Source organism: Gymnoscopelus braueri (genome assembly GCF_963280865.1).
Source record: "Gymnoscopelus braueri genome assembly, chromosome: 9".
In the NCBI taxonomy this organism is placed as follows: domain Eukaryota; kingdom Metazoa; phylum Chordata; class Actinopteri; order Myctophiformes; family Myctophidae; genus Gymnoscopelus; species Gymnoscopelus braueri.
Window position 1 is genome coordinate 18522984 of NC_137610.1, and position 23230 is coordinate 18546213.

The 23230-nt window shown below is 40.1% G+C and overlaps 2 protein-coding genes across 2 annotated transcripts; one reads left to right on the forward strand and one right to left on the reverse strand.

Moving 5' to 3' along the window:
• Window positions 1-649: 649 nt before the first annotated feature.
• Window positions 650-9242, forward strand: LOC308091382 (kelch domain-containing protein 10-like). Its single transcript, XM_080436967.1, has 10 exons — window positions 650-858; window positions 2287-2385; window positions 3304-3525; window positions 4585-4739; window positions 4833-4981; window positions 5072-5156; window positions 5260-5326; window positions 5459-5506; window positions 5618-5757; window positions 6299-9242. The coding sequence occupies exons 1-10, from the start codon at window positions 762-764 to the stop codon at window positions 6506-6508; spliced, it is 1272 nt and encodes a 423-aa protein (XP_080293093.1). The 5' UTR covers window positions 650-761; the 3' UTR covers window positions 6509-9242.
• A 143-nt stretch (window positions 9243-9385) lies between these two features.
• Window positions 9386-22962, reverse strand: LOC308091381 (uncharacterized protein). The gene is made up of 20 exons (XM_080436966.1): window positions 22821-22962; window positions 20284-20412; window positions 20088-20194; window positions 19722-19836; window positions 19416-19532; window positions 19250-19311; window positions 17973-18137; window positions 17197-17388; window positions 16127-16217; window positions 15789-15930; window positions 15169-15352; window positions 14099-14198; window positions 13374-13510; window positions 12708-12736; window positions 12460-12572; window positions 12091-12236; window positions 11917-12011; window positions 11314-11392; window positions 11109-11217; window positions 9386-10740 (listed from the first exon to the last, which is right to left on the reverse strand). Exons 1-20 carry the CDS (start codon window positions 22879-22881, stop codon window positions 10664-10666), a joined length of 2250 nt encoding a protein of 749 aa, XP_080293092.1. The 5' UTR covers window positions 22882-22962; the 3' UTR covers window positions 9386-10663.
• Between the last annotated feature and the right edge of the window lie 268 nt (window positions 22963-23230).

The window sequence follows — 23230 nt, forward strand, 5'->3', positions numbered from 1 at the left end:
ATGGTCCGTCCTACGACGGTGTTGCGCGCCCAATTTAGCAAATTTCCAATCTCACAACGCGTCACGGACGCGAGGCGCTGTGAGCTTGCAAATTGGCTATTTTCAACACGCGACACCGTCGTCGTGGTGGTACGACGAAGTCTATAATCAGGCTGCAGCAGGTGTGGACTTCGAACTCGTGTTTTGGTCACCGTTGCCATGTCGGCTTATTATAAGCGACTTTGGGCTTTCCCCTATATCTATGCTTTCCCCCCTGTAAAGTTGCTTATTGGTAGTTGCGGGTTACGGTTTTGTGGGCTTGTTCCTAAAGTGTAGTTGTACTAGTTGCTTATTTAGGCTCGCTTCCAATTTTTATTATTATTTAAACCACTGGTTCTCAAATATTTTCATGAAAATGTTTTGTGCCAGCCACTGCAGTGCAGCATTTGTGTTATATTTCACATATTATTGCAAGAGTTTTTGAAAATAGCAGGTCGACGTGTTGTGAGCTTGTAGATATGCTATTTTCAAATAGCCGACGCATGTAGGTTTAAAAGTGCTCAAGTGGCCTAAGTTGCTTCTTTTGGGCTTGTTTCCCTAGACATGGTTGCGTGTTTCTCTCACAGAATCTGGCAACGCTTTTTGGAGCTGTCGTGTTTTTGTTTTTTTTGGTGTGAGTTTCTTGCTTGGTGGCTGCAAGTCTGATGCGACAACACAATTTGAGTCGAAGTCGCCTCTGCAAGCTGGGTTATTATTAAATTACTGTCAACGCTTAAGCAAAAATGTCTTTCGCAGTAGATGGAGAACATTGTGGCAACAACAACAATCAGCTGAATAAGTTCGAGAAGCTGTCGTGGAGGCCCTCCGTCCGTGATTCAGGTTTGTAAACAAACTAGCCCTGGTCCAGACAGAGCGTACCGAGTTCTCTCTAACGCCCTGCCAGTCGCCCTGGCAGACTCATAGACCGAAAATGAGGTATCAAACCTTAGTAAAAAATAAACAAAACTACTTCGCTACTCACCGAAACAAAGGCAGTTTTGTGTTGTTGAAAGTCTATTCTCCAGGGTGGGCGGCCTCGCAGGACCCCACCTTCTCTGTATAATACACTTTTTGGGCACAAAATAAAATATGTCCGCCAGATGGAAATAATTTTATTTATTCCACTGCGCCCTCTACAGATCTGGTCAATATAAATTACCATTGACCAGATCTGTAGAGGGCGCAGTGGAGTACATAAAATAATTACCATCTGGCGAACATATTTTATTTTCTGCCAAAAGTGTATTATACAGAAAAGGTGCGGCCCTGCGAGGCCGCCCACCCTGGAGAATAGACTTTCAACAACACAAAACTGCCTTTGTTTCAATGAGTAGCGGAATAGTTTTGTTTATTTTTTACTAAATTTGGAGACCGCACGGTAGTGGAACTTTCGTTCTATGAGAATAGCAGCGCGCCTGGCAGAGCGTTAGAGAGAACTCACTAACGCTCTGGACCAGAGCTATAAACAAACAAACTGCAGCAGCAGCATCACGAGCTGTGATGACGCGTTGGTACATAGACAGTGCATTGAACTGATTTGAAGGATGCATCGGTTGTCAGTTGACAATGTTTTTGGAAACAATTTCAGTAGAATTTTGGCTTTTTTTGCCCAATACAGTAGCCAAAGCTAGCTAGCCTGCTACGGAAGCCAACATTCTCCCAATGTTTAGTTTATGTATGCATGTGTCTCTCCCTCACACGAAACAGACAAGAAGTGGAAGAAGTACTCCGATATTTTAGAAGACGAAGTAAAAGGCCGGTTGTTCAACACGTTACTTGAGTATTAGTACAAAAGTATTGGCATCAAAATATACTTAAAGTGCCAAAAGTAAAAGTACTAAAATGTTTGAAAATAGCAGATCAAGCTCATGTGACATGTGAGCTTGTAGATCGGCTATTTTCAAATGGTGCTAAAGTGGTTAATGTATGCTTTATGATAGAATAATTTATATCTGCAAAGTAACTAACTAAAGTTTTCAAATAATTGTAGTGGAGTAAAAGTACAATATTTTCCTCTGAGATGTAGTGAAGTAGAAGTAAAAGTACTGAAAAGTCGAAATACTCCAGTAAAGTAAAAAAAATACCTCAAAATTGTTCTTAAGTACAGTACTTGAATAAATGTACTACTTGGTTACTTTACACCAAACAGTTCATTATGAAAGGGCTGCATGGCTTTGGCTTGGTCTTGGGACTGTGTGTGGGTCATCGTAGTGTCATAAGTGTTGTTTTCACTGGTATTTTTAAATGTATCTTCTGACTGAATGACAGTGACAGGTTCTAAGAAACGAGTGCGATGGCTTCAGGCTCGGCGCATATTCTCCCCTTCCTGCCCCAACCTGCGAATCCCCAACCGGTTTCTGAGAGAAGGTGGGTCTAGAGACCAATGTTGGCTGCACAAAACCTCTACCCATTCTATTGTCCAACATAAACGGTGAAAATACTTCCTAAATCCCCTTTAAATCTACCCATCAGCTGCACTTGCCTCTCTGTTTAATTATTTCTCTTACTGATCAAAATGCATATTTCAGTATATCCTATATCATTTTCATAATGATATAGGATGATCATTGTTGATCATCAACATCCAAAATAAGTGATTTGTGAACGGTGATACAAACCCTGATGGTACTGTTCTTGGGAAAGGAATACAAAACAAAAGTTTCAGCAAAAGATGTTGTTCTGTTAGTCTTTATTTTATCTGATTATAGTTGTTTTGTATGGCTTTTAGGGGTGTGCTGATACACTAATTTCACGAAACGATACGATACGATATTGGGCTCACAACTTCGATACGATACGATACACACTTTTTTATTATGAAAATATATGGGGGAGAAAAAAAGCAAATGCAAACAAATAATTCTGTTTTTGCATTACTCAGACATGCAAACTTAGGGCAATAGTGTGACACCTGACCCGAAAAAAAACATGTTGTCATCCTTTTCACCTCGGGGCTGTTTGCATGCCTGATTATTATTATTGTGTAAAAAAAAAAGAAGATCCAAAACGATACATATCGTCACGAAAACATATCGCGATATATCGCGGGACGATATATCGGCACACCCCTAATTGGCTTTGAATGCTCATTTTGACCCATTACAATAATGATATGAGCTGCAGGAGAAGTAGGGGATTACGGTCTGCTTACTGTATACCATATTTATATTGAGCTTGTAGATCGGCTATTTTTGATGTGAGACCCCCATGTGCAACTCAGGCTTTACATATTTAATCTGTACTGAAAACACCTCACTGTGTTAAATTTGCTGTTCTCTTCCTCAGGGCATTGTGCACCCCCTGCCCGTAGTGGACACCGCTGTGTTGCAGACAATGCCAACCTTTATGTGTTTGGAGGTTACAACCCAGACTTTGATGAGGCAGGTGGTTCCGAGAATGAAGACTACCCACTGTTCAGAGAACTGTGGAGGTTCCACTTTGCCACAGCCACCTGGCAGCAGGTCCGAACTGAGGGCTACATGCCCACCGAGCTTGCCTCAATGTCAAGTAAGTAGTAATGGTTGTTTCACTGATCGTTATCCCGAGGTTATCAAGGAATGGCTTAGAGAGATACAGCGTCTGTATGTTGGTTACAGGGCAAGCACAAATGCCGGGGTGATCATTTGTTTGTCACATACACATTTTATTTAATTTAATCATGACAAGTAGAAAATAAGCATTTGATCAACTGTGCTGGCCATATTTGACATACACATGTGTCTTCAGCTGTGAGGTCACTCACTGTGACATTTGAGCACACTTGGCACTTCTGCTTGTTATTGTTATTGGTCAGCAACTGTTAGTTATTAACCCAAGGGGTTATCAGATATCACCCTCTGTCCATTTATCATTGTAGTCACCCAGCGCAATGCATTCTGTGACTAAAAGAGAGAACAAAACATTGGCAAAATTAAAACGCATATATACACGTATTCAGGCAAATTTATGCAGTAGTTGTGAATGTTTGTTTGTTTTATTCTACCCCACACATGGTAGCAATTCTGGGTAGCATCATTCAGTCGATCTTCCTTTAAAGATAAATACAGTTTTTTTTAATCTCCGCCAGGCCGATAGGCCAAAGGCCGGAGATTAAGTTTTCGCCCCTGTTCATCTGATTGTTTGTTTTGTCTATCTGTGTGTCTGTGAACAGCTAATCTCCGGTAATGCTGGACCGATCAGCATGAAACTTTGCATGCACGCTCCTAGTACAGTATGCCCAAATTGTTTTAACCCATTTAGACCTGAGGTCGAAAAAATGTCTTCTAAATCCTAACAGTTTTCTAAAAGATGTTGAGAGATAGATAGATATAGATATATATATACACACACACACACACACACACACACACACACACACACACACACACACACACACACACACACACACACTATACATTATCTCTTGATTCTCAAGCAGGTCTAGGCCAATGACCATAGTGGCCTCTAGTAGCAGAGGGGAGACTGGCTGTATAACTTTTGTCCACAACATTGCCATAACTATCTGTGTTACTTTTAAGTTCCTGCTTCAGCAATACAAAAAGTATTCTGTTTTTCTCTGTCCCCTAGCTGTTCTGCATGGGAACAACCTGCTTGTTTTTGGTGGCACTGGGATTCCATTTGGCGAAAACAATGGTAATGATGTCCATGTTTGCAACGTAATATACAAACGCTGGAACTTACTCAACTGTGGAGGGAAGAAACCCAACAGAATCTATGGGCAGGTAAGAAGAGCTTTACTGTGAATTAAGTCATACATGCAGTCATACCTTATCTCATCACATGTTTAGGTTTCTATTCACCATCTCCACTTCCAGGCTATGGTCATTATAAATGGCTACCTCTACGTATTTGGAGGGACAACTGGGTATCTTTATAGTACAGACTTACACAGACTGGACCTCGCCACCAGAGAGTGGACCCATCTCAAGCCCAGCAATGCCCCCTCAGATCTGCCTGAGGAGAGGTCAGTCTGTGGAGTAATTGAAATATAGTCTGGGGTGTGTGTAACCCTAAGGGAATCCCTGCAATATTAATGAACTTTTATCCCACCCAGGTACAGACATGAGCTAGCTCACGATGGACAGAGAATATACATTCTAGGAGGGGGCACGTCCTGGACTTCATACCCCCTAGACAAGGTACAAGATGGCTGGGCTTGCCGTGTACACACAATGCAGGGGAAATGATGTGGTCAAATGGTCATTGTTATGTATTGGGTTAATTCCAAGTTTCTCTTGCCAGATTCATGCGTACAACCTGGAGACAAATTACTGGGAGGAAATAACCACCAAACCTCATGAAAAAATAGGTTTGTGACTAATGAAAAAGTAGGGTTGTTGTGCATACTATGGCAGTGCCATATTCTGAGGCAGGTGAACGAATTAAAGAAATTCCCATGCTTTGAAATCATGTGTAATGTGTAATCTGTCATCTATACCAGGATATCCTGCTGCACGCCGGTGTCACAGCAGTGTTCAGGTCAAAGACGGTAACCAAACAAATTACCGTTTATATTTTTTCACTGAACATAAACTTGGACCTGCCTGTGAAATATTTGTGAATACCATTCTTATGTCTCTCTCTCTCTCTCCCCGACCAGAGGTGTTTATATGTGGGGGTTATAATGGAGAGCAGATCCTGTCTGACCTGTGGAAGCTCAATCTGCAGACCTTCCAGTGGACCAGGATGCCAGCTCTCATGCCAGAGCCAGCCTACTTCCACTGTGCTGCAGTCACTCCGGTTAGTACAATACAGTATGTATACAAACAAAGGCACAGTATGTGGATTTCCATTTTGTGTTAGTTCCGCTATATTAGACGAGTGATGTGCCTGTGGAGTGGGCCTGCGTGCGTAACCAGGTGATCAACAATGAATCGAAAAATCGATTCAAGCATACTTCGAGTCTTGAGACTAATATAAAACTTCCGTCTGCATTTGCCATTGTTCCACCGTTCCTAACACATCTGCCGGAATCAGAACAGGAGCGAGCGGTGTGACTCGCAGCTTGTGCTTAAAAGTTGAGAATATTTCATGCATGAATGAATATTGAATTTTTATGCATGTCTAAGAAATGCTCGAAAAAAAGGCACATGCAGTAGAAGAGAGCAGCGTATGTCCTAGGCATAGGAAAACGATGGTTTAGCTGACAAAGTATTTCTAGTAACATGTCTCTGTGTTTGTTTAAGGTCTATTGCGTTTTTTAACTATTTTGCAAGATTCTTGTGCAAGATATAGATTTATTTTTCTTTCAACATAAGCCACTGCTTCCTCTCTCCTTCAGGCTGGCTGTATGTACATTCATGGTGGTGTAGTGAATATGTCTGAGAATCGGAGAACTGGCTCCTTGTACAAGGTGTGGTTGGTTGTCCCCAGCCTGCTGGAGTTGACCTGGGAGAAGCTGCTCAAAGCCTTCCCTCGCCTTGCCCAACTTTCCACTCAACAGTTGCTCAGCCTGGGCCTCACACACACAATGATACAGCGCCTCAAGTAGATGCTGGATAGCCGGAGGTAAATGGGTGTCTGACAGAACAAGCACTAAATAACCCTCAGGCCGTTGTTGAGTAGACACAAACTCACAGAAGAACAAAGGTCTGAGAATGGACTGAAGAAGCATACTGATGTGGATTGATGCCTGATCATTCTTGAAAACCAAAACTTTTTATGCCTTTTGATTTCAATCTTATTTAAACGTGTGTTTCTTCTGAAACCAGCTACAATGCTTTAAGCTTGTCTGCATGAGCTCACAGTCCACAGAACATGGCACATTTCAGGATTGGATTTGTCCTCATTCATTAGGAGCCTTGCCTGGATGTGTGAGAACCAGAATCATAAATGCCGTCTTGCTTTTTTTTATGTGCGTTTCAGAAGTTGGTTTAAATCCATTTGCTGTCCCTTTCCATTTAACACTCGGTCACCGTAATGAAGAAACTTGCACATTATGGAATGAGTGGATGTTCCAGAGAATATTGTTTTTAAAGCTGAAAGGCAAAAAGAATGTTGCTTCTGGTGCTGTAACTTTACTGTCATTTAAGAGGCAGGGATATACTTTCTGTGACAATAGTTGAAGCGATGATGCTATATGACATGTACAGTCTACTGCTGCTATGCCCACTGTGAAATACTCATCCTGTAGGTAAACATAACTATTTTTCTTCAACAGCTGAACTGTTGCATCTCAGTCAAACGTGGCGCTGTCCAAGAAAATATTTGATGTGGGATTGTGCGTCGATATTTCTAATCAGAATTATGCAGGGCATCATACTAGTACTAGACTCATAGTCTTTGTCAGACTATATTGAAAACAAGGCAGTTTAATAACAGGCCCACTTATACAATCTTCAGCTATCAGTAGCAAGTTACGAAGTGTGCAGTTTGAGTGAATCATTGGCTTCAGTGCTGTTCATTGTGTACCTGTTCTTGGGCCAGAGTAGGCCTTACCCCAGATTTATACTAGGTTGCATGGCAATGTAGTGCACCGAAAATAGCCAGTCTACAACACAGTCTACAACACATTGCAGTGCGATGCGTTGTCAGCTTGTAGATCGGCTATTTTCGGTGCACGATACTGATGCGCAACAAAGTATAAATCACCCCTTAGTGTTGGATGAATAAGCAGCATGTCAATTACACCTTCTCCTACCTACCTGTAGGATGATTGTGGGGTAAAAATATATAACATCCTGTCCATATATTCTCCATAACCTGAGCCTTAATGTAAGTAGGTCTGTGGCTTATTGTCTGCTGAGCAACGAGGGTGTCTAGGGCTCTAAGAAGATTGATTGCTGAGGTTGAGCGCCACACCTGCAGTCAGTTCCCATTACCTACCACATGTCTACCCGAAGCATGCGACTCATACACTGAGTTGGCAGTAATGACATCACTGTGAATTTCGAGTGCCTCTGCCCTCTTCCATTTTCCTCATGTTTTATTGAAAGGGATTGTTGAACGCTTTAGAAATGCTGTAGCGCCAAGTGGATTGCTGAGCTTATATCATCCAGTGCCTTCAGTCTTCATCCAAAACATCCAAATAAGCTTTTATTTGGTTTCAGACTTTTTTAAATCTGCCCGTAGCCTTTTTCATTTGCCATACCCGGTGCTCTGCATCCATGAGCCATTTTATATTTGCATATCCACAGAGTCCATTTATTGAACCTTATACAATCTTTCATTGTGATAAAGGACAGTCTTAATATAACATTCTTAATTCCCGAAAGCTATGAATAGCCCTTTGTAAATGTTCCTGTATATTTAAATGTTTTCCTTTTCTGCCCCTGCCCAGCCTCATTTCTGTATCTATTTTGAACCAGAGGAACCCATTTAGTAAGATTGGTTGTTTTTACAACAAATGTATAGCTGTAGTTATGATATTTGTAATGAATAAAATGTCCAGGGGTTTCGCACTAGGAGCTAGATATATCAAGCATACTCAGGATTTTAAATGCTGTGATTATGAGACTTAATTGAGCTTCTTATGTACACTACAGTTATGTACACGATGTAGACTATACAGATCCTTCTCCCTGGGTTCAGGAAAACTCTTCTGAGAGTTCAGCTTGACACATACAGTAAAGTAGTACATATTTTTCACATTGGTGTTAGAGGTTCAAATTTATGCTCACACAGAATACTTCTTTTTTTGTTTTACTTCCAAAACAACACTTTAACGCTACATTTAACATGTGTGATAAGTTATGGTCTTATTTATTTGACATGATGATGGTCTGCTTTTGCCTTCTGAAAAGTACTGTACCTTATTGCTTATAAGACCAACATGTTTAGCCTCATCTGCATTAGGGCTGGGTAAGATATCCATCAATATCGTGATATGAAACTAGATATGGTCTGGTATTTTGGTAATCGTAATATGATAAATGTTGTCTTTTCCTGGTTTTAATCACTTAAGCTCATTTTATACCTACACAAATTGTCACAATACAATATTATCGTCACAATTTCTATATAAAGGTATTTGATAAAAAATATTGTGATATTTCATTTCGTCCATATCGCCCAGCCTTAATCTGCATTACTTGGTTGATGTCAATGAAAGTTATATGATCTCTTTTGCATGTCCTTATGGTCTGCATGATGTCACTTTACATACAGGAGTAGACTATGGTAGGGAGATAGTGTCTCCACAATGGCAACTATGACTGTATTGTACATTGTTTTGTAATTCCATTGTGTAAAATTAATAAATGTACTGGCAGCAGGTTTTTCCAACATGTTGCGCTCCCTTTTTTTTTCTCCTGGAAAAAAGGTCTTTTTTTGTAATCTCCAAAATCGATTACTTTGATTTGTTGTACAACAGTGTTGAGGAAAAAGCAAAAGTAGCCAATCTACAAGCTCAAAACGGGTCTTCTTGAGATGTGAGCTTGTAAATTGGCTGTTTTTGTTATTTTTGAAAAATAAATGTTTTGAAACATTTTCCCCCAAAATGTGTTATTTTATTAAAATCTTTAAATCGCTTAGTTCAATTAACTGTCGCACCCTTAATTATTATATCCAAAATGATCCTTTCTCTCACATGGTCTCATTCACAATTTAAGTAATACATTATTCAAGGTGATTGAATGAAAATGTATACTTTTGAGAGCTGTTACTATACGTTAACAAAAGTTAATGAAAAGCATTAAACGTACAAACTACTCTTAAAGGTTGTTATCCATTAGCAGCACTATAAAAATAATCTATCCACCTCCTTAAACATGCCTTGGCTTACAGTACACTGACCAGGTAACGACTAGTTGGGTATATTACTGTACACTTTACACTGTAAAGTTTACAATGACAGAAGTAGACAAATATTCTAGTTTTTATTGCCTTGAGGCCTGAAATGCATACACATTTTTATACATACTGTATATATATATATATATAATAAACTATGTGTGTATATATGTAATTATTGTTATTATTAGCATTTTCCTTCTTCCCAGAAGCAGTGAGAACTTTCTGACATAAAAATGGTAAACGAAAATCGTGTTTGCTTGTGTGGACAGCTTATGACTTTGTTGATTCATGAATACAGAACAATTACTCCAGTGCATGCACAACTGATTCTGAGATAAATTAAAATTCAGGATTTCACTGAAGAGTTCTTTGTTGCATATTACGATGTATGTCGGTGTGCAGGGAGTGAGACAGAAGAATTGGTGAGATTTGAAATGTTCAGGTTGATAGAAGGCAATAAAAAGCAGAATATTTGAATGGCTGTGCTGGCTTTTGACCCATTGTATATCAGTGCACTCACAAAACATATAGTACCTCCCTGAGTTATCACAGCAAAGCAAATGCTTAACATAAATAAGTAGATATCACAATAGAAAAGCAAAATGCTTCACAAAAATACACAGTACAAACACACACAAACTCAACCATTCAATTATCTGGTTCAGAAGAACTTGACAGTAACAAGAATAAAACTTTCACATCAAAAGGTTTTCATGATAATAAAATATGGAGTACATCTTGGGCTAACACATTTCAGTCACAGTGACATGTCCCACTGTTATGCCAAATTTATACTTAGTTACATGCTGGTATCGTGCACCAAAAATACCATAGCTCACAATGTGTAGCGCATTATGAGCTTGTAGATCTGCTATTTTTGGTGTGTGCCATTTGCATGCAAACAAGAACAATTTCACCTGCAGCTTGCAGGAGAAGGAGCAAAGAAGTAGAGAGCCAGTAGAATAAGGTAGACCACCACCAGAGCAGTGCCTGAGAGATGAACATAACGGTCAATAACATCTGAACAGGAGACTTGTATAGACAATTACATTAATGTTCATATATGGAAGTAATTGGATTGGAGCAACCAACAATATTAATTAATCTAAAATATCATCCTAGGTTAGCTTTGATACAGAGGTCTCTAAGCTCAATGATTATGATTCAGAAGGACATTTGCAAGTAATTGCCACATGGGGCCGCTAATGTACTCGTAAAAAGTGTAAAAACTTTCATCAGCTAAGAGCAGTAGTCAACCAGGGTAAAATCCTGCCCTGATACAGTTAAATGCACTTGGCACCTAAGTTCATTATGATTCTGAAAGGTGCTGCTGGATTAGTCGCTGTATAACAACTTACCCTGAAAATAGTCTGACTTGCCATCCATGAAGATATAGTTGACGAGAATCACACTGAAGACACTGGCCCACAGGTGCAAGTCATTGAATATGAGCAAGAAGCCCACATCCTAAACAATGCACAAATAGTATGTTATCAGGAAACGAAACCACCACCAGTAGTTATTTTTTCTGAAAAAGCAACAATCATAAGGAGGGTGTCTTACATAGAAAGCGTTGAATAAGACGAGCAGAGGAATTTGTAGCATGCACACCTGCACGGCAACACAGCCTCCCACCTCCAGACTGAAAAAGTAAACAATTTTGATACAGTTAGTATATCTTTTATACAGTGGCAGGCAGTGGTTTCTTTAGAGCAGTGGTTTTAAAAATGAGGTCCAGGGACCCCAGGGGTCCTTAGTTGAGGGGGTCCCAGGTGTACTTAATATAACATCAAAATCAGCTTTACCACTTTAGCCCTATTAGCTAGACCTTCTTTGGCCAGATGCCTGGAGAAGGTCAAACGACCGAAAGCTCGCAATGAATTATGGATATTTTCACAGAGATTTGAGTGTGTGGTTGCTTCTTTCTTTTGAAAATATTTGAAAATAGCTGATCTACAAGCTCACAACGTGAAAGCGTCATTTTATTGTGTTAAAATGTTGACACATTTTAACACTATAAATCTTGTGCCTGGCACAATATCTTTTCAGATGGGGTCAAATACGTATCAATTTGGGTGTCCTTGACATGAAAATATTTGAGAACCACCGCTTTAGACTTCTGTGACACAGCATTTAACTTTGGGGTTAAGGCAGGACCTACTGTACCTAAGGCTGATATTGTTCTGGAGGGCAAACTGGATCCCGTTGACAATCTCTGGGATCTCAGGAACCATCGCCAGAACTGTTACCCCTATGAAATACTAGAGAGAAAGAGAGAATAATGTCAGCGGTGTTCTGCAAAATTCTATGCAATATGTGTGTGAGTCGAAGTCTATTCACCTGTGAGATATTGGGCTGGCTTAGGATTGGCTGGATATGCTCAGTGACGAGATCAGCACATGCAGACATTAGCACAGTGCCCATGATGAGGATGAGCAGTGATCTCCAGCGTGACCAGTGGACCACTGCTCCGTGATTGCCAGTTACTGAACACACACAAAGGCATGACGTGTGCACTCGTAAGGGTCCATGTGGTTACATTTGTAAATTCTCAGACTTACATAAATGCTCAGGATATTTAAGCATGAGACCATGGCGGTCTCACAGTTATCTATATTGTTAAGCACCAGATACGTATCTGGAATCTTTTGACATTCAACTTAGCTGTATTTCTTACACAGAGTATCGAAACGAAAGAGAGTCTCATACCGGGCCCCGCTCCAACATGGATGTCATAGATATGGGAGTGTGTCTTCAATGTGAAGATGAGACCAATGATGTAGGCAACAGGCAAGAGGACACACACAGTGTAGATCAGCGGTCTAGACATGAGCAGACAGAAAAATACAGTTAGGTATTATATTACACTATTACAATGTAATAGTGTGTTTTTTTAATAGTGTTTTTCCCCATCTAACATTACAGCTAAAATATCAAATGAATAGACAATCACTTACTCAATGTGGTCATGGAACAATGTTTTGTTCTGTTGAAGAAAATAGACAATCAAAAACATGTTCTCATAGTGTTTAGCCTTTATTTGCCCTAGGTGAGGGCAGTGACAAAAGGACAGAGACAGTGATAACTGTTAGTAGCCCAAGGGCTAATCCGGCAATACCTTACCAATCAGCGCAAGCTAAAGTGCTCAAAGTCAACAAGAGTAATGTCGCCGTAGAAGGAGCTCAGCATGTCGGTCGTCAAACATGGCTGGCATGGTTGCAGTGATGATCAAATGCTATTTCTTTTGTTAACTTAGTGATTAAATAAGACTGTGGGTATGTATACTTAGCTGTATTTGCCCTCGCATACAGATCATCAGCCCTTGCTTACTGGTCAGTCTGATACGCCAATGACAAATACCCAGGTGGTACTCTACATGGTATACTGTTTTGATTGGTTGAATGCTTTATTAACTGTAGTTAGAAATGTAAACAGCGCGTGGTACAGTAAGACATTTAAGCTAAAAGGACAACACAAAAAAGTCCTGGGGACTTGTTTCCATTGTGGTCCTATGTATGAAATACATAGTCAATGATTCACATTGTGTATATTACAGCATGTTTATAAAAAATGTGTAGCAGAGTGTAAGTGAATGTTCTAATTCAACAGGTGAGGTCACTGACCAGGTCATAGTGGCAGTTATGGCAGACAAACTGCTCACTACTATTGCTTGTGGTATTTCCTCCTGTGGAGTTGTTGGTACAAGCATCACACACCAGGTTCCCGTAGGCCTTTGAGAATAGTGTGGGGGCGAACACACCTGGATGACAGTCAGAGAATTCACACCTTAGAATAAAATGACAGCTCTTGTTGTCTGTATAATGACACCTATCTAACAGTGAAAGAAAACTTGGAGACAAACGTGGAGACAATATGCGGCAACTTTGAATAAAAAATACATTGCTAATAAGAAGGAAAACTAGAGGTTACGTAGGTAACCCCGGTTCTTTTAGTTTAGGAGTGAGACACTCCCCATGGGTGTCTCACTCCCAAAACGAAGAAGAACAGTATATTACTATATTAAACCCTATATACTTCTTTGACGGGGTCCCCCGGGGTTCTGTACTTGGTCCCCTCCTTTTTTACCCCCTACACCAAATCTCTTTTGCTGAACATAGCTGAGCCACAACTTCAAGCTCACAATGTGCCGTGGTTGTGACTCAAGCTTCTAGATCAGCTGTTTTCCTTGAATGTTTGCCTATTTTCACCAAATGTACCCCTATGACATGTCTAGAACAGGGAAGCTTAGGGTTCACGTGGTTAGAGGGTTAACAACCCTTTAGGTTTTTCCTGTGAGAAACCTACAGTTAGGGGATAACAGACATTAAAATGAGATCCAAGTGCTTACCTCCAACAGAGATAAAGAGCAGAGCAGAGCTCACTCCTGTAGAGCGGCTATTGAAGCGCTGCTCGCTGTGTTTCAGACCGCCAATGATCATACAGATCCCCTGAAATACACAAATACCATTGTTCAAGTTTATGGTTTCGGTCTAGTTTAGGTCAAGGAATAATTATGTATAATAGGCAAGAGTGACTTATTATAGTTTTATATTTTTTATTAGTTTTTATTTTTCAGTTTCAGTTGATTGTTTCAGGTTAGTTTTTTATTGTTTAAATGTTTTAGTTTTGTTTTTATTAGTTTCATTATTAGTTTAGTTTTTAATTATAATTTTTCAGATGCAATACATTCCGATTATTACAATACAAACCCAAATGTGAAAGCAGTTGACTCACAGTCATGTATACATTCCAGTCTCAATAAACATAGCACCATATGCTTGTTGTTTTGACAAATTTGACGAAATTGACAAAGACTAAAACTAAAGACAATTTCTGTATAATGTCTATCTTATTTGTTTTGTAAATGCATTATATCGTTTCAGTTGTTTTTCAAAAGTCTAGTTTGTTTATTTGTTTCAGTTAATAAAAGAAAATTCACACCTCGTTTTTAGTTTTACTTAACTATAATAATAACTAACTATACGAACAAGAAAAGTCAAGGCCCAGGCCTATGAATCTCCCAAGTTTGCTCATTACAAAGTTTTGCCTGATGGTGGCACTTGAGGTCAAAGGGTCACCAAAATCAACAGCTTTCTTACACCTGAATGGACACACCAAATTATGTGTCTGTACAACAAAGGGTTCAAGACTTGGAGCCTAATGGTGGCGCTCAAGTGTTATGGTTCACAAAACTCAACAGGCGATTATGTTTTGTATTATTGGTGGTTTTGCATAACTTTGTTGTAATCTTTCTGATGACCCGATGATGTGTTCTCACCATAATGTCATATCGAACTTTAAAACTTTATTTTCAATTAGTTGAAAGTGGAAAGCCCCATGTTTCCATCTGGTTGTTACTGGTCTTTTAGTATCCTGAAGTAAGGAGCTTGTTTTTTTTAACGAAGTAGCGTGACTTACAGGGATGAAAAGGATGCATCCTAGTAGTGTGCCAGTCAGTGCTGCCTTAACCATCTCCTGTAGACAGGGATTGCCTGTCCGGTGACCTCTGATCAGGGCTGTGATGTAGAAGGTCAACTCTGTGATAGAGCCGAAGGAAGCGTTTACCACGGCTCCCACCGCAAAGTTACTCTGGGCAGAGATACTGCAAACAAGGGAGACATCACAGGAGAATTGCAAAATCCTCAGTGTTCATTTAACTCTAAAGGCGGTTACACACCGGCGAATATGCGAATATACGCAAAATTCGGACTCGTTCCGAATATTTAAAAGACGCTTTTTTTCGCTCCGCGAAACTGGTGTGGAAGCTTGCATTGACTTTATAAGGTTTAAAAAAAAACGTATTATTCGCATGAAAAAAATCACCCCGGTGTGTAAGGACCTTAAGAGTGTACAAATGTAACCAATGGTTTTTGAAGGTTTTTAAAAGTCCCCCCCCCCCACCCCCATCAATTCATTTATTATATAAAATGTGTATTAAATTAAATATAATGTTTTTGTTTTTTTTAAACAATATGTTCGATTAACTGTTGCACCCTACTTGCATCTCTGTGTGCTTTTATCCAAGAAAGAGAGCGTACCTGGCAATTCCCATACCAATGTAATAGGACAAAGGTATTGTGGAACAGATTGCAATGCCAAACTTGACTTCTGAGCTGGCATACTTATTTTCTTTGTCTATGTATCCAATCACCAGGGCAACTATCACCAGAGGGAGGAGATCTGAGATGAGAGTCAAAGATTTAAACAGGTTTTATGCCATACAGACACAAACACGCACAAACACACGCACAAACACATGCACGCACGCACGCACGCACACACACGCACACACACACACACACACACACACACACACACACACACACACACACACAATAAACAATGATTCCTCTGGTCATCATTAGGTAAAGGATACTGACAGCAAACACATTGATCCCATCAACTGTATATTTGTAGTAGTACCAGTTTACCGCATGGTAACAGCATAGGAGTGCTCTGGTGTCATGCTAAAAACAAAGTAAGAAAATAGAAATAACATAGTGAGTGAATCTTTTAAAGTCATTATGTGTCATCTATTCACAGCTTAGCTATATATTGTACAAAACAAATTCCATGAATGGTTAAAAAAATATATTTTGCATATATTAACATTTTCTCCATGGTCCCAAAACATTACCCGAATAATTGAATCAAAGTTGGCTAAACTTCAGAAATGGCAGCATGTATTAACATTCAGTTAATATGTCATGGGTGTTTCAATTTAGTTCTTTAATCAATCTTTATTATTTTTGGGCTTTTTATGCCTTTATTGATAGAGAAGTGAAGTTAGGCAGGAATCAGGGAGAAAGAGATGGGGAGTGACATGCAGCAAAGGCTGTCGGGATCGGGACGCAAACCCGCGACGTGCTATCAGGCTACATTTGAGCCTAAGTGCCCGGTCCGGACCGTTCTTTAACTGATCTTAATTTAGTTCTTAAATTGATCTTTTCAGACTTTTCAAATCAGTCCACACTTTAAAATGCATTACAATGCAACAATAATGCAACTTTGACAAAAATGAAATAAAATAAAATGATGATGATGATGATGATGATGATAATAATATAATAATAATAATAAAATGTATTGTGTTGGGTAACCTATCTCAAAACAAGCACACTCGTAGTCGTAGCTTGCAATGCCGAAAGGTTTATTACGGACAAAAAAAAAACATTTTGGAGAGTGACAGTCTACACAAGTAGATTTTCAAACCGTACTGAAATTAACTGAATCAATGGCTTCCTAGAAAATCAAACAAACCATGGTACATCTTGGAAAAGAATCAGCAGTAATGTCAAGTATACCATGAGTTATAGTCAATGATTTAAGTATGCCAAACCACCAGTAAGGTCCTTTAAGAGGGCAGAAAGCTACAGTAGTCTCAATAAGACAATATCAACCGGCCTCAGGGTGTTTATGTACTGTTACTGGATCACTATGTCTTACCTTCACCCGTGAGCATGTGGAGACAGAGATGTCTTCAGGGGCCATGAGGAGAACGGTGCCCAGGGTGCGTGCGTTCATCTTTGCCACAGGGATGGTGAAGACCAGGATCCAGGAGAGGAAGCAAGCCAGGACATGAACCACGGCCAGAAGAGGATAACCCAGCAGCAGCCATACATATGTGGTGAAACGATGCTACACAACATGAAGGGGACAGTACTTCATCAAATGATAATGTTCTGAACTTGGTTTAGTAGTGTAGGCAGGCTGTTGCTGTGTCACAAAGGCTTTGTTCAGATTACAGGCAAATCCAATTTGTACAGTATCCACAATGTTATTCTAAAGTGACCAGATCAGATTTGTGTGTTCAGACATCATCGGTTGGTTGGTTGTTGTGGTAACGACGCAGTAATGCTTAATTTATAGCTACTCTGAAAATAGCACATCTACAGGCTCACAATGCATCACAATCAACAATCAAACAACAAAAGTATAAATCAGGCTTCAGTGTCCAGAGACTGAGACACATCTTTAGAAATAAGATTTGAATTGAATTTCAAACCACCCAGGAATGTGGTTCAAATTTGATTAGCATGTCTATCTATGTAGTTTATTTGCTGATCAGACTTAATAAAACCAATATGATTCCAAAATCTGATTTGGGCTGCCAGTCTGAACATAAACCGTCTTTCTTTGCATACAATTCATAGGCTCTCTAGTTTCTGTATAAAAAGTGTGACCCAATATGAGTCAGACACAGCGATAGCGCACATACCCACCCAGTACGGTTTCCTTGGAGGTCCTCCCGGCAGTTCAGGGACTGTTCCGTCAGTGGGTGAAGGGAGCAGGATGGGTATGGTTTCCTCCACCCTATCTAAAGCGCACCCCTCACTATGAGTCTCACAGTGAGGGGAATTCTCACAGCATCTCACTGCATTTCCTACCTGGAGTAAGGATAGAGGTCATTTCAGAAACCAACATTAATGTTGAACTTTGCTGATATTACATGTAAATCCTTTCATTGTTTTATGAATTGGAAATAAAAAGAGACTTCATAATGTGTTATGGGTACAGACAGCTTCTGCTGGAAAATCACAGACTGTCTACATAAAACTTGTCCAAATGCGTTGTTCTATATAGGCTGGCCGCGATTTTCTATAGCTGAGAGAGTGAGCTCTCGCACCCCATTTGGATGCTATCAATGCATCGAATGGGACACTATCACGATTTATCAGACCATTCATTGGGTGTTATTATATAAGTTTAGTTTCGGTTTTGGACAATGACAGAGGCGCGCAGTCTCAAGCGAACTCGAGCCACGTGAAGCACCACCGAGCGAGCTAAAGCTAAAACGTTGCGACTGATACAGGTCAGAATCTAGCCTACTTCGCCCACTCAATGGTGGTCTGAAAAATCGCGGGTAGGTCAGTATGTCGCCTACTCGCCCATTCAATGGTCTGATAAAACGTGATAATGTTCCATTCAATGCATTGATAGCATTCAAAGCCGAAGCTCTCGGCACACAGAACATATTCCGATTTTCACTTTCGCCGTACATTAGAACGATAGGATTTGACGAAGTTCCCCTTTAACATCAATCATCGATGAGTCTAAAATAGAGCAGAGTTGTTTTAACTGGCTAATTAGCTGGAAAGATATTTTGTTTCAGTCTATTATAAATGTTTTTTATTAAACAACTTTCATGGACAACAGACACTGAGACGGTTAGGAAATTATGAGTTACATGTACAGTGTTTTGTTTGATTGGGTTGAAGCAAAATAAGAATCAAGCACACTGTCTTCACTTACAGCAACAATGTAATGCAAATACAACGTTACGGCCGCTTGGACCTTCATCAGGTATTAAAATTGTTGCTGTAAGGGAAGACAGGATTATTTTTTGCTTCTCTCATGCATTGACTAACTACTCCTACACACCTGTCCCTTGACGTAGATATGCAAAAGGCCTTTTTTTTTAACTAGGTTTGATTGGTTTGAAATAGGAAGAGACAGGGGGAATAACACATACTGTACTCCAGCTACACACAAACGGTACCTCAAGTATTGACTTGCCAAAAGGCCACAGGAAGTACCATGCCAACTGCCAGCAAAGCTTACCTGCAAAGAGAAGGGAAAAACAAAAAGATGTTTGGGCACGTGATCGTTATCCAGTGGGATTAGTGATCAAATGCAGTGATAATGAAGCCAGGCCATGTTCATACCATATGTTGCTCCAAGGACAGTGATGAACATTAGTATGCTGACCACAAGGTACACCAGAAACATCCACCAACCAAACATGAACACATACGCTAGGTTTCCAAATGTGATTAGTTGACCTGATAGCAGAACAAGAAAAGTAAGACACATGATCAGCATAATGAAAGCTTCCATATGAGCAATTAATTACTGATACATACATACAGTATATGTACTTAGTTACAGATATAATGTCAATGCCACCCTTGATCTGTATCACTTGGTAGTGGCACGAAACCTCACAAAACAATCAAATAAGCTAACCAAACCTGCATCTATGTGTGGTTTAATGACGGTAAGTTCAGAGTAGAGCTCTTTCACGACATCAGAGCGCTCTTCAAGCGGACGCTCCGTCACATGGCTCTTCCATTTTCTGAAACCAAACTGATACATACGCGAGCCCGCGTGCACACACACACACACACACACACACACACGCACGCACGCACGCGCGCGCGCGCACGCACGCACGCACGCACACGCACACACACACACACACACACACACACACACACACACACACACACACACACAACACACAAACACACACACACACACACACACACACACAAATAATTGAAGTCAATGCGTTTTTAACAACAAAATGTATGTAAATCCTTCTCCTTTGCCCTCACCCTGTAGTTGTTGACTAATTTATTGGCTTCCACTTCATTCTCTGCTCTGATGGTGGTCTTGCAGGTGATTTCTTCCCAACTGTCAGCACGAACGGGGTGGCTGTGACCTGAAGTGACACATGGTGCCATTGACATGATAACAGTAGGATGAAATGCCATATTGTGAAATGGTGTTTCCCTTGAGAATAGTGCTCACGTGCGTGTGTGGACAGGCATGTAGCTGTGCAGAGTCCTGGACGGAGAGACGGATGTGGTGATGTGTTCCACGTGTCGAGTAAATCGGGTTGTTGGGAAGCTCCCTGGGAGTCCTGCTCCACTAGAGAATCTGTAACAGGAGAACACCGCTATAATCAAAAGTAACTGGCTCTTATTATGTCTTATTAGGGGATGTTGTGGGACATCATAAAAGGCATCCATTGGCCAGGGGACATTTGGGTGACATGGTAGTTGAACATTGTTTTTATGTTTTATCATAATACATAGCCTATCTGTGAAGCATATCTTTCCATTAAAAAGAGCTTTTATACAGTATATTATCAGTGAGTTGGTGAGGTATTTTAATGTGCTGAAAACTGTACCTCAAATAAATATTTAACTGGTGTTCTATGACAATTGAACAGTTCCTGGGTGCCTGTTTGCCCGGGAGGTTAGGGCACGTCTCCTGTTCAACTCCTAGGCCGGGTGGACCGTTTGCTGCATGTCGCTCCCCAGCTCTCGCTCCCTGTTTCCTGTCTATTTTCACTGTCGCTATCAATAAACACTGAAAACCTCCCTCCCCCAAAAATAACAAAAAAACTCACACACAACGCAAAACAACTGACAGTTCCATTTGCAATGTGCATGCCATGTGCAATAACTAAAATGTTAAATCTTACATTTTGACATGACCATCATGCTTCAAACGGCTCACTATCTTCAGAACAAAGTAGGGCTTTGTTTAGCCTCAATGAACCTATAAATTATCCGTGTAACAACCTGCGTCAGTCACCGGCCTACAATCTCTGTCCTTTGCTTGATATATCTCTAGAATGTGAAGTGCTGCTCCTAATTACTGACCACATGTTCATGACAAAGAGGTCAAAAGCATGATTGCATCATGACAAGCAAGATGCTTCCCTTTTTGAACATTCAGAATCGGGCATATTGCTCCAGTTTGAGCCTATTTGGTTCCAATTCCTCTTTCTGTTTGTAGTTTCAGCTGAACGTGAAAATGTTTAAATGTTTATCACTGGTGGCAATTTTACGTGATTTGTGGCAGCATTGGCCTGAGACACAAATCAAAGATTTGCTTTCACTGTGAAGAAATTCTGGAGCTGTCCACTAACATATCGTTGATATCCGGCAGAAACCAGCTAACTCAATTTTTCCGCTTTTGCATTTTTTTCCTCCATAAATCAGTGCGTGTGTCATTTCCTGAAAAATGAACATTTTGGAGTTAGCTGGTTTCTGGTGGACAGCAGAGATATTTAATCTGGCTGCTGATTCTGATGGGAAGATGCTGTGTCAATATCTAATCTATGGTCCTTATGGACAAAGCTCTCTGTGATCCCCAAGGATGCCTCGTGATACGTTGCTGCAAAACAAACTCGACACAAAAACAGACCAATTACTGCTGGAAATGACTAATTTATTAGTTTGTCAACAAAAAAGCTTAGTGATTGCTAGTTAGAGGCATAGAACAGACAATTACTTTATTATTTTATGACTCAATGTTTATTAGGTTTTACATTTTTAAACAAAAAATACAAACACAAGAAGCAGACAAACAAATAGACAACAGATAATTCGATTTTAATTAAGGCCTGTCACAATTGTTATATAATCACTTGATGCACTAATCTGAGCTAATATTATTATAGGGCATCTCTATTTAGGGCAAAAAGTAAAACACTTTTTTTTTTTTTAAGAGCAGATCCACAAGCTGGACTGGGCTTCGTAGTTATTTGTCATATCTGCCCTGTGCAATGATTGTTTACAAAGATTAAAAGGCAGGCAGAAATATAATAATTATTTATAGCTATGTTCCAATTATGTCCAAATTAAATAATGAATGTATTATATAGTATTATAGGCCTATGATAAAATGTCAGGATCAATTGGCCATTGAAATATGGGAGACAATTAGAAGGAGAATAACAGTATAGCCTACAGTTTGGTTACAACATGCTTATGCAACTAAAAAACTGTTAATGTTGCATCAGCTTATTCCATGTCTCTTTTATGATTCATTTAAAACAAAACAAACAGCATCACTAAGTCTCTCGAGTCTCACTCGCTCTCGCACACACACAAACGAAGTACGAACTAACGGTGCACGCACGCACGCGCGCGCGCGCGCACACACACACACACACACACACACACACACACATGAGACACACACACACACACACACACACACACACACACTCTCTCTCTCTCTCTCTCTCTCTCTCTCTCTCTCTCTCTCTCTCTCTCTCTCTCTCTCTCTCTCTCTCTCTCTCACTCACACACACACACACACACACACACACACTGGGATATCGCATGACAGACAGACATAATAAGACTGCGTCGTCACTCGTCATATCTCGGGTCTATGCTACTCTAGTGATATCAGAAGTGTAATGTGTATGTATGCTTAATATCATTGACTACTCGGCTCGCCATATGGATATACAATAGCTACATCTCGTGCGTGTATAAAGTTTTGCATGATCGTATAAGCACATAATGTATCAATTTTAACGTCACCTTCGGTAGTCTGTCTTCTTCTTAGGCTTTTCGTATCGGTGTGCGTGTCTGAAAGAGACATCTCTGCTCTTCACCTTATGTCTATAATAGTGTACAGTCTGTCCACATTACACTCACTAGTCACTACAGTGTGATGCACTTGTCTGTGTTCTTCAAGACAAGACAAGCAGCGACGCGGGCGCACTGATTCACCGATCAGACTCGCGTGGGATTGTGGGAAATGTAGGCCCAGTGGCGGATAGTACTTGTGTACTACTCTGGTACTACTAGGCTACTACTAGCCAGTGGTAAAAGTACTCACATGTTTTACTTGTGTAAAAGTATCAATACTGCAATACTGCAATGCAGAAATAGTCTGTTACAAGTAAAGGTCCGGAATAAAAATTACTCATTATGCAGAAGGTCCCATT

Coding starts and splice junctions, on each gene's coding strand:
- LOC308091382 (XM_080436967.1), top strand. CDS start 762: ATGTCTTTCGCAGTAGATGGAGAACATTGTGGCAACAACAACAATCAG. Junction 4,740..4,832: donor CCAACAGAATCTATGGGCAG/GTAAGAAGAGCT, acceptor CTCCACTTCCAG/GCTATGGTCATTATAAATGG. Junction 5,507..5,617: donor CAGTGTTCAGGTCAAAGACG/GTAACCAAACAA, acceptor CTCCCCGACCAG/AGGTGTTTATATGTGGGGGT.
- LOC308091381 (XM_080436966.1), bottom strand. CDS start 22,881: ATGTCTCTTTCAGACACGCACACCGATACGAAAAGCCTAAGAAGAAGA. Junction 20,413..22,820: donor AAGAAGACAGACTACCGAAG/GTGACGTTAAAA, acceptor CTCCTGTTACAG/ATTCTCTAGTGGAGCAGGAC. Junction 19,533..19,721: donor TAAACCACACATAGATGCAG/GTTTGGTTAGCT, acceptor TTCTGCTATCAG/GTCAACTAATCACATTTGGA.